The sequence below is a fragment of the Empidonax traillii genome, unplaced genomic scaffold (assembly GCF_003031625.1).
Source record: "Empidonax traillii isolate 1590-97213 ecotype Southwest subspecies unplaced genomic scaffold, ASM303162v1 scaffold119:size1479319, whole genome shotgun sequence".
In the NCBI taxonomy this organism is placed as follows: Eukaryota; Metazoa; Chordata; class Aves; order Passeriformes; family Tyrannidae; genus Empidonax; species Empidonax traillii.
Window position 1 is genome coordinate 335,939 of NW_020955312.1, and position 11,469 is coordinate 347,407.

Here is an 11,469-nt window from a genome sequence, read left to right on the forward strand (position 1 = left end):
TGTACACATGCAGATAGTAAAGCACATTGATAGTCTTCTCTTGTGTGACAAATGGGATGGTTGGAAGAAAGAAATTCCTTGACCAGAAAGTTTCAGAGAGTCCTTTTGTAACACAACACAGAAGCACAATCTCGGGATTTGTTTGTGGTCATTTCCATAAATCTGCATGGCTTTTGCCATAATGACAGCCTAATACCTACAAAGCACCCTTAGAACATCACTGAGGATCAGGCAATGATGCTGATATCTTCAGTCTGTGAGAAATGTGTGGGTAACAGAGGAACACAGTTTACTAAACTTCAAATAGAGGAGGTATTCAGACATTTAACTTTCACTGCAACAACTTGTTGAATCAGACTTTTGAATAAGTCAAGAGAAATCTCTAGTAACAGCAGGATATTCAAGCACTAAATGACAAGCACAAGCATGGACAGGAGTCACTAGAACATTCAACTGTCTTTTACTAGGATTTTTTATAGCATGATTTACTTAAAAGCTACAGAAAAAAGAAGAAAAGACCTTGAGAAGACTATAAGGAGAGAGACACACATTTGTCTCCAGCTGAATGGTTTCTTTTTATAAAATTCAAAACAAACAATACTTTTCCCCATTGAAAAGTAAGAAGAAAGATTACAATATTGAAGGAGAAACAAACACCTCCACTCCCAAATGCTGAGTGTTAATCTAGGAATAAATGACTAAAAATGGATTTATATACTTTAGCAAATAGAGAAACTCCATGAAAAAATAACACATTGTTTTCAACTAAAGCAGAGACAAGGATAATGTCCTATCCCCAGTGGGTATTTCTGTCATTATTAGAAAACCAAATTATTTCAGATGTTTCATGGAGTGCTCTTTAACAGCTAATACAAAATGCAGTTTACAGAGGAATAAGATAAATGTAACATTATTGTTAAATGTCCTCTCTTTTAGGGTATAACAGTGTTATCTTGTTCAGTTTCCAATGCTGCTCGCAGTAAGTCCGAGGCAACAAATCTCATAGTTCACAGTCAACTTCTGTTGACACTTTACCTTAGTACACCCAGGAAAATCAAACCACTTCTTCTTAAATATAAATTGAGAAGATTAACTCAAGGCTTAGGTGAGAACCATTTTGCTGGGGGATGGCAGTAAAGGAACATTAAATCATAACTTTTATTGCAGCTAAAGATGTTGACCTTTCCTTTGACTTGCATCTTACCCAAGGCTGCTTTCAATGACATCAGCTGATGACACTTTGAACCGGGTTTTCATATGAGATTGCAATTTTATTCTTTTGGAGAAACCAGAATTTCCCTGTGTTAGACCAAGTCAAAATATGAATGCAGTCCAAAACCACCATCTGTAAATATTCCTGTCAGGTGAACAATATTTTGAAATTACAGTACCTAGCAGATACATACGGAAAAGTTACATTTTGTACAAATGTTTACAAAAGGTTTTCCTCATTTTGTTTGCTTATTTTTACTTTACTAACACATTATGGAATTAAGTAAGTGCAACTAGCAACTGTTGAATTTGGAGTATTTAATGTGTTTAGGGGGCAGGGGAGAGTTAGCATAGCAACAGCTACCTTTATTAAGAGGCTTATTTCAAAATGACTCTAGCTAAAAATATTCAAAAAGAGATACGAGCTAAAAATATGCAGGAAGAGATAACTTGAGCTGAGACACATACTGAGGAAGACTTTAGGGCACAGAGACCTGGGAAGCATGTGATTTGTATTCTATGTGAGCTGCTCCCATGACTAGCTTTGACCTTTTCACTCCTCACAAGTTTTTGGAAATCTATGTCTTACCACATAGTTCAAGAATTGCAGTCACCAAACAGCTTTCATGAAACAGAAGAGCAAATCATGAAAAAAAAAGACTGCAGCATATTTGGTTTCCCAACCCTCTTTTTTTTTTTTTTTTTAACTCCACAATAATAGTTCATATTCCTTAGATATTTCTTCAAAAGTCTGCATCTCAGAGCATAGTTTATCTCAGTGCAGTATGTGTCCTAGGAGTTTGTAAACATCACAGTACAGACAGTGTAGATTTAACCTGCACACAATATACAGCCAAGGTCAAGACAGTGAAAAAGAGGATCAGGGTTGCAGTCTAGGCTGGTGCTGTAGTAACTTAACAGGAAAAGCACAGCTTTTTTAACTTAACTGTCTGTCTTACAGCAGATGCTGGCAGTCGGCATCCCATTAAGAATAAGCAACCATACTATATTTATTCCCCCACTCAGACAGAGTGTTCAGAGACAAGCGCTGTTCAGAAGGAATCACTTGCAGCATTTGGCTACCAGCACTGAATGCAGAGCATCCTCTGCCTTGTGCTGATCCCCTCCTGGCTCTGAATCACACACTGTCCTGTTGGCAGTCAGTGCAGCAGTAATTCTGAAGGGTTTCCTTGTGAGACCACTTGCACTGAATGGCTACCACTTAATAACAAAAATAAAGAAAGTGCCATTAACTTCTAGTACTGGGCATGCCTTTTCAAGTGAACTCTTGTTTCCAGTTTCCCAGCTGTTCTGGGAGGGGAGCATCTGCAGCTCTGGGTCAGCACCCATTAGGGCAAGCAGCATTCAAGCTGCCTCCAAACTTTATTCAAACTAAAATTTATTTGTTTGTCTGGACAAAGATTTTGAGACTGACACCATTTTCCCTTTTAACTGGTTTTTGTCTGGACTATCCAACTTGCAAGCAGAAGTACGTAGATTTCTAATGTTCTCTGAACACTTCTGCAGAATCTCAGCAATTCTGTTTCACAGTTTCAAGGACACTTGCCAATGAATTCTTTCTCTTTTTATTAAAGCAATATAGATTAAACCAGGAATTACTAAAGAAACCAAAGGAAAACAGATGTGTACACTTCACAAATTGCCTGTGAGACATGTTTCAAATAGGGCTTGGATTTTCTGCCGGTTTGGTCTGCCCTGGATACAGCTGATTACACTTGGACCAGTGAGACTTTTGTCAGTCTTGACATATAAGAAAACATGAAAATTATCAGGAGATTCTCAATCCTGTCTCCTCTTAATTTAAGCAAAAGGTCTGTAATTCAGTCTTTTTCATTCACCACCATTAACTAAAGATAACAAATAAGATGAAAGAGGAGACAATGACTGGGAAACAAAAGCTCCAATAGCACACCTGATTCTGTCTTGGGTAAGCCATGCTTTCTTCACTTTCTCTCTTCTTCCTCTAGCTTTTTTTTTTTTTTGCTGCCTAGACAGTAAAGGCATAAGACGGGAAAGTTCTACTAGGTCTTCAAGTCAAGACTTTCTTCATTTTTCCTTCAACTACATCATGTTGTTATGAAATGCTATGAATATCAAATAAATATGTCTAGCAGAAAAAAAGACCCCAACAAAAACAAAAAAAAAAAAAAAAAAAAAAAAAAAAAAAAAAAAAAAAAAAAAAAAAAAAAAAAAAAAAAAAAAAAAAAAAAAAAAAAAAAAAAAAAAAAAAAAAAAAAAAAAAAAAAAAAAAAAAAAAAAAAACACAAACAAACAAATAAAGGTTAAAAAAATGGAAAAAAGGCAAAAGAGATAAACAGTGTTTAGGAGCTAATTATGTAAATATTTAAATAGCTGTCATACAAAACTTCAAAAAGTTCCTTTTAAAACAAATAGTATGCAATGCCAGTTATACTTCCCTCTTACTTCTGTACTTCCTTCCCCCACAGTTTTTTGTTACTAGATGAGTACATAATCTCTAAACTGGGAATGCCTATTGCTCATTTGTATGGTACCCAGTGGAAAAGACCCTTGCTCTTCGACCACGGCATTATAATTCAAATTAATAAAATCTTGTGATGTTAAATTGCTTTTTCAATACCCTACCACTCAGGGTCACATAAAATCACATCAGTGTATAAGCATATATAAGCATATAACCTATAGCCTCAGTGCTAATAACTAGAGAACTAGAAATAATTTTCCACTAAAATTTCTCTTCTCTCCTTAATTATATTTTGAGATTTGGCATCTTGCCTTTCATCATGACAGTCTTTTTCCTAGGACTCTGACATTTGGTTCCAGAGGGCACTTGGTACACGATACAAAAAGAGCCAGTTTTGATTTGTGGTGTATATGGATGAGTTGGTAGCAATGGCAGACTCTGCAATATGGAAACGCACTACGTAGGAGAAGGGAATTATTTCAGATGATTAGAAACTGATCAATGTAGAATTTGGCACATCTGCTGTTTAATATTCCACATTGACTGTTTCTGAACAGCATCTAAATAAAAGTATAAAATATTTATGCAGATATTTTATCATTACAGGAAAACCACTGAGTATGGGGAGATCCACGGGCTCACAACAGAAGAAGAATTTGTAGAAGGAGTATACATGTTAAAGTTTGACACCAGCTCTTACTGGAAGGGGCTTGGGCTTTCTCCATTCCATGAATACGCTGATGTAAGTAGTTGTAAATATGATTAATAACCTGTATACACTGACTGTGTAGTGGCATCAGCTGGAAAGAACAAATACAGTCCTTTAATACCAAAGGAGCAACATCATTCAGTGAAATGGTTTGCTGCCACACAACACTGGGCAAATAAAGGCAAATAAAAAGGAAGTAGCCAACTTCCCTGCAAATGCTGACACAGTCTTCCAAAGTGGAGCTGTGCACATTCACCCATTCATACCAGTAGGGATATTTGTTTAAAAAGAGCTACATATTCAAAAGCAGACAGGATTTATCAAAGCAAACAAGAAAATAAAAAAGGTACCGACCTGTAATTATGGGGAAAAAACAATTCTTTCTGGTATGTCGTTTTTTAAATGATGTTCAGTACTAAAATATGCAATTTAAAAAAAAGAAAGGCATAAAAATGTGAAGAAATAAGCACAGTGGGAAAGGAAAAGTTAGTGATTTCATTGATACTCATATTTCATAAGCAGGCCAGCAATATAATCATGTCCTGTTCCTCCTTTTGCTTTCAGACCTACACTGATTTATCTTGTGCTCTATTCCACTACATTTATTTAACACTTCCAAAAATCTATTTAAATTCTTCAGGTTTAATCTGTCATTAAACTTGAGTTTCCCCAATTTAAGTAGTCTGGAATAGCTACTGGTAGTGTTGCACAACATTTTAAACCACAAGTTTATAAAGCTCTTTGGAAGACTAAAACAAAGGACTGAGCCCCAGGTCCATAAAAGTCTGAGGTGCAGTTTGGGTGATTTAAGTCAAATAAAAAAAAACTAAAAATATTTCCTAACCATTTGAATGACTGAAAGTTGTAAGCGCTTTGCCTCATAAGGTGCTTAAAAGTGCCTGGTTGAGACTGTTCCAGCCAGGCTGTTGAACAAGCTTTTCCTTGCAATAATAGCCTACAGGTCAGCAAACTAGCCTGGGAAGTGGGTAGAGTTCAGTAAATCTGTGTCTGTGTACAAGGTAACTGAAGCCTACAGTCCTCATATCCCAGGAGCTTAGACTTTGTCAGGACTGGGATGTAGGAGAGAACTTGCTAGTCCTCTTGTATAAAGTTTAGATGGTTTAGAAAACAGATCAAATAATAAGCTAATGAGAGCCAAAGAAAGCTTGAGCTTAACCCAGGTAGTGACATTTTCCTGGCAACTGGGTGTCCCAAGCTCCAAGGGATTGATCTGGAGAGCAGCAAATTAGAATTGTCTTAGGTCAAGGGTTTTCCCTTTGTTCTGGCAAGTCCAGCCACTCAGTTCTTAATGCAAGAACTGACCCATCGCCAGTGGTGCCAGAAACAGGAGGGGGCACTGGAGTACAGAAAGAAGCTTTGGGCTCCAACTTGTACCTTGCTTAGACACCTCACACAGAGGTTCTATTTAAATTCACCAGGTGGAATTTCACCCCAGTCTTTCTCATTGATCACTTGGAATACCTCCCCCTCATCCTCCCATTCCACATCCACAAAGTAATTGCCTGGCTCAGCTCTCCACCTAGCTTCACTGCAGCCAAGGCTCTTTGTGGACCTTGGTCCAAATCTCACAAATTTCTCAGCAAGCATCACAAAGTAACGGGGAGCATTACCCTTCAGAAAGGTAAAATCACTGAACAGAAACTGGCAAAGTACGCTGCAGATGAAATGGTGTGGGCTTCTTTGTTCTTAATACTGTAGTTTTGTATGTCTGTTGGTCATCATGGTCACAAGTTTTTTCTTTTCCAGGTGGTCTTCACTGCTAATGATTCTGGTCACCGCCACTATACCATTGCCGCTCTCCTCAGTCCTTACTCCTATTCAACCACTGCTGTTGTCACTGATCCCAAGGAATAAACATGTACTGTCCTTATACAAAAACTCTCCTCCACTAGAACTATCATAGGCTTTTAGGAGGAAGGGTTTTCCTAATGCTAATGCATAATGTTTTGCTACATTAGATTGTTTGGTTTGTTTTTTTTTTTCATTTTGTAACCTGGCAAACTTCAGACAAGTCAATAAAATATTACTTCTTTAAACAGTCTTAACTCTATTGGTGAAGCTTTATTGTGTTCTAAGGTATCATCTTTGTTGTTTTTTTTTTTTTTTTTTGCGTTGAAGTGCAAAGGACATCTGAAAAATACATGCCAGAAGGCACTTAATTTAGTTCTGTTACCTTCCTCCAACACCTTAAAAAAGTCTAACCAAATGCACTGACTCAAAATAAGAAACTTATGGAGCTGTGCTACCTTAAAAAATTTACCAAATACACAAAATAAGAAAGTCATCCATGCTACTCCTAGTTTACCCATGGAAGAGATGGTCCCATTCTCAACTAGGTCACAGGATAAAAAGGGGAAATTCTGAATCCCGAGCAGCAGAACAACAATGCAGACAGTGTATGTCCAGAGAACTGAAAGAGTTAAATCTGTATACCTTTATTTAAAACTTCAGGTAAACCTCAACACTGATTTTTCAAGAGGAAAGTTTGCAGCTCAATAATCTAGGAAGTGCTGAAATGATTTCAAGAAGCACTGTTTCTAACAACTTCGCCATTAAAGTGATTATTTGATATAATCCAGCTGGCTACCCTACTCCAGTGCATTCCAATTAAGTCTCTAATAAGTCAAATTTCTAGTCATCATTAAAAAGAAGCCCTAAAAGAGAAGCATCATTTTAATATTCTCTTCATATTTTCAGAAATAGGAAAAAAATAAGCTGTAGAGTGACTGTGATTCAAATAATGTTGCTGACAAACTGACCAAAGACTTTGAGGGCTTTAGCAGTGATTTCCATAGACTCGTGGTCTATTATATTCAAAATATCCTAAAGCAGAGGAACTGTGTTTTAACTGTGTTACACAAATTACAGAGAAAGATACTGAAATCACAATCACCACTCATTTGCCACTGACCTTGGAGTTTATCTCTACACCCAGAGCCTGCTGGGATGTTGGCATACCAAGTGAATGTAAAAGTTACAAAAGCTTGCCTTTAATATTTCATTATTTGGTTGCTTTTCCCCTGGATTTCTGGACACTACCATAATTACACAACACTTGTAAACAGTGCAAAGTTTCAAAACAGCACCCATCTTGAAGCATGGAGATTTCACGGGATCCTGATGTTCCTGGAGCTTGAAAACCAGGAGGCTGGATTTGCAGTGGGCTATGCCAAGCCCTTAAAACAGGACCTAAATAAGCTCATATAGATGTAGTCATCAAAAAACGAAACAAAACAAAACAAATACTATGTGTAGTCATCCATCTGATGACAAGATAAACCTAGTAAGAGTGTACGTATATGTTTCTAACCAAAGATCAAAGAAAGACAAAGTTTAATTTCAAGAAGTAACATTTCCCTAAAACGAAGCAGATACTTCTGCTAGGAGCTGACATGCAGTTGTACAGGGAAAGTCCTGAACTTGCAGTGACCTAAGGGACAAGTAAAGTGATAGGACTTAAAACAGTTTAACTGTGGTTCAGAAATGGTTGTGTAGGTATCCGGTTATAATGCTGGAAACCAACTTATTTTTCCTCCATGGGGGATGCATAAGATAACTACATAGCCCAGACATTATCCACTTACCTTTTATTAGAGGTGGGAAGAAGGCCACCACAGAAAGAAATCTCTTAATAGGTAAACATGTGAAATTCAGTTAAGCTAAACCATAAACCCAGAAAATTTCTCACTGGAACAGAGGGTAATAGTGAATGGGGTAATATCAGGTTGGCAACCTGTCACTATTGGGGTTCCGCAGGGCTCCATCTCAGGCCCTGTTCTCTTCAGCCTCTTCATAAATTACTCGGACACAGGACTGGAAGGCATATTAAGCAAGTTTGCAGATGACACAAAACTGGGAGGAGCTGTTGCCTCCCTCGAAGGCAGGGAGACCTTGACGAATTAGAGGACTCGGCAATCACCAAACATATGACATTCAACATGGGAAAAGTGATGGGTCCTGCACCTGCAATGGGGCAACCCCACATGTACATACAGACTGGGGCATGAGATGCTGGAAAGCAGTGCCACAGAAAGGGACTGGAGGTCCTGGTTGACAGCAAGTTGAACGTGAGTCAGCAGTGCCCTGGCAGCCAGGAGGGCCAACCGTGTCCTTGGGGGGGCATCAGGCAAAGCATCACCAGGCAGTCGACGGAGGTGGTTGTCCTGCTCTGCTCTGCACTGGTGAGACCTCACCTTGAACATTGTGTACAGTTTTGGACACCACAATGTAAGAAAGATATTACAGAGCATCCAAAGAAGGGCAACAAAGATGGTGAAGGGCCTTGAGGTGAAGCCATTTGAGGAGCGACTCTTCAGCCTGGAGGAGACTGAGGGGAGACATCATCGCACTTTACAACTTTCTCGTGAGGGGAAGGGGAGGGGCAGACACTGATCTCTTCCCTGTGGTGACCAGTGAAAGGGCCCAGGGCAATGGCCTGAAGTTGTGTCATGGTAGGTTTAGGTTGGATATTTGAAGAAGGCTCTTCACCAAGAGGGTGGTTGGGTATAGGAACACGCTAACCAGGGAAGAGGTCACAGCACCAAGCCTGCCAGAGTACAATAAGTGTCTGGATGATACTCTCAGGCACATGGTGTGACTCTTGGGGATCGTCCTGTGCAGGCCTAAGGTTTGGACCTGATGATTGTTGTTGGTCCCATCCAACTCACTATATTCTGTGATTCTGTGAAATTGCTAAGTTGTCACAAAATTTGTATTTCCCTCAACTATATGAGATCAATACAGCAGTACTCCTCAATTAAAAAAGAGAAAAATATAACAGAATAGACATAGTTTCCAAAAACATTGATCACTGTAGTTGAACTAGGCAATATTCACAGTATTTCCTCAAGCAAAGATAGAACACTTACGTTTGCAGACAAGGTTCATGTTTGTATGGGTTACTTATTTTCTCATTGTTTACTAAGCAAACAATATGAATCTCCATGTTACAAGTCATATGGGTTTTCTGATAACTTCATTTTAGAGACCTTGATATAAAAATCACAGATCCCACCAGTTTCTGCCTCTTGGCCCTGAGACTTTGTAGTGGTAGGCAAAATGGCTTTTTCTTCTGTATTTCTTGTTTTCTTAGCTGGCCTGATATTTTGCTCTGAAGCTTCATCATCGGTAAGTGTCTCAGGATTTAAGTCCTTCTACTGATGTAGACCCAGCCTTTTCATTTTATTTTAATTAGTTTGGGAAAAAAATTAGAATATTCTATTTTATTGCAATTATTTTGATGTCATAGTATTTACTGACTGTGGTTCTCTGCTGCTGCTCTCTTCTGGTTCTCCTTTCTCCTTCTCTAGTGATTAGTGAGAGGACTTCATGCTTACAGAAGTAGCACTTGTCATTAGACATAGCAACTACACAAAACCCAATGAAAAACAAAAAAGAGAAAAACTATCATATTCACTACAAAACAAACCTTGAGCCTGTTGAAAAGAATCTGATAGCTTTCATAATATAGTGAGCAAGCTGTGTCATGAGAGATTTCATTTCCAGTTGTGAGACTGTTGCTGGAGAAAGGCCTTCTCTTGACTTCTGCCTTACTGCTCTACCCAGTACGGCTCAGCCTCATGTAAGCAAGAAGGGATCTCAATATTCACTGAGGCAAGGAAAGAACAGAGCCAAAGTCAGGATCTTCTTCCAGAGGGCTCATTTATTCCAGCAAAGTAAGCTAGCAACACCGATGCCTCAGCTTGAAATTCTCCAGCAGTCTTATCTCTCTCTCATCAACTACTCGTATTTCCTCTCAGGCTCTGATCATTGGGAAAATTAATACCTGACCAACCTTGCTGAGGAATTAAGACTTTAATTGAGCTCCCAGGCTGTAAAAGCCAGGAAAACCATTGGCAACAGTGCAGCCCTCCTTGCCAAAGTCTCACAAGAAACACTAAGTGAGTCCCTGCATTCCAGAAAGGGAGTGTGAGGAGTCTAGGCATACAGGCACTATAGATACAGGCTGATACATTGGTGGGATACAGGGCAGGGTTCCTGGCTGATGGGAACGGGATGTTCAGTACATTCCAGACTGTAAAAGGGGGTGAAAGAGAGGGCTCCTAGTTTTTAACAGTCTACATCACGATTCATTTTGCAATGATTACATGGATATCAGTGACTGCTATTTTGAGACCATCCCTGACTAGCACCTTCTACAAAGCTTTTTCTCACTTTTCATCTGCAGAACCAGGTAATGAAAGGTCAAAGCCCTGATTCAACTCTGCCTTTGAATAGGTAAAACATCAGGGCACCATCACTATTTGTGATGAACATGTTAGGAGTGAAACATGCCATCCTCTCCTATCCCTGTGTAGCTGCTGAGGCTAACAAATCTGATTCAACATGCTGTTAGGGGAGAGCCTGTATGTGGTGCTTATCAAGTTTGCAGCAGAATTAAGAAAATGGCAACAAGATATCAGAGATCTTTCAACTCCAGAAAGCTGTGCTCAAATTGCCACTGCAAATACAGAGGCAAAGTTGGCAGATTTTTGAACATTCCTACTACCTTTGACGGTTTAATTATTTCCTGTTGAGGCCACAGTTCAGTTACAGTTTCATGCTAGAGATGATGTGCAGCTAAGCCAAAAAGAAAATAGAAATGTACCTCACAGCCGTGGTGCCTCCCTGGTGTACATGGCTACTCACCCAACAGCTCCTGACATCTTCCTCCCTGGCTCCACCATATCCAGCCCCCAGATTCAGGTTACATTTCTGCAGTACACAGTGATCTTGCTGTGAAAAATATGGTCTCTACTGTAAATCTGAAGAGTAATACTCCTTACTGCTTTACAATGCACCATTGCATACCCTTCTTGCAACATAAAAACTCTCTCTTCCTATTGAAGGACTCTCCCGACGCCAAGCATCCTCTTTACATAAGAGTTCTGGATTCACTCCGAGGAACTCCAGCTTCAAATATTCCAGTTAAGTTATATAAAGAAGCCGCAGATGGATCTTGGGAACTGTTAAATTCAAAGTAAGTCATACTAAAATAATGAGTGAAAGACAGGAAAGGCAATGGGAAGAGGCAAAATAGTTGAAAGACCAGTTCCACATATTC

The 11,469-nt window shown here is 39.0% G+C and overlaps 3 protein-coding genes across 5 annotated transcripts in view; 2 read left to right on the top strand and 1 right to left on the bottom strand.

Annotated features, from left to right (window-relative positions):
- Positions 1-6,442, top strand: part of LOC114057196 (transthyretin) — an 8,370-nt gene extending 1,928 nt beyond the window's left edge. The window contains exons 3-4 of the mRNA XM_027883176.1: positions 4,283-4,418; positions 6,153-6,442. Coding sequence (XP_027738977.1) covers positions 4,283-4,418; positions 6,153-6,260 — 244 coding nt within the window. The 3' untranslated portion in view covers positions 6,261-6,442. The remainder of the gene's footprint in view (positions 1-4,282; positions 4,419-6,152) is intronic.
- The window catches only part of B4GALT6 (beta-1,4-galactosyltransferase 6), a 73,566-nt gene that overhangs the window by 23,272 nt on the left and 38,825 nt on the right, over positions 1-11,469 (bottom strand). Inside the window, exon 9 of one of the 2 annotated variants that reach the window (XM_027883174.1) lies at positions 2,629-2,798. The exons of the other annotated variant lie outside the window; for it this stretch is intronic. Within the exon in view, the coding sequence (XP_027738975.1) occupies positions 2,744-2,798 (55 nt within the window). The 3' untranslated portion in view covers positions 2,629-2,743. Of the gene's footprint in view, positions 1-2,628; positions 2,799-11,469 lie in introns of those variants that run through there. 2 annotated transcript variants of the gene reach the window in all.
- The window catches only part of LOC114057197 (transthyretin-like), a 7,506-nt gene continuing 5,483 nt past the window's right edge, over positions 9,447-11,469 (top strand). The window contains exons 1-2 of one of the 2 annotated variants that reach the window (XM_027883179.1): positions 9,447-9,533; positions 11,255-11,385. In XM_027883179.1, coding sequence (XP_027738980.1) covers positions 9,465-9,533; positions 11,255-11,385 — 200 coding nt within the window. In that variant the 5' untranslated portion in view covers positions 9,447-9,464. The remainder of the gene's footprint in view (positions 9,534-11,254; positions 11,386-11,469) is intronic. The other variant, XM_027883178.1, reaches the window with a different exon arrangement.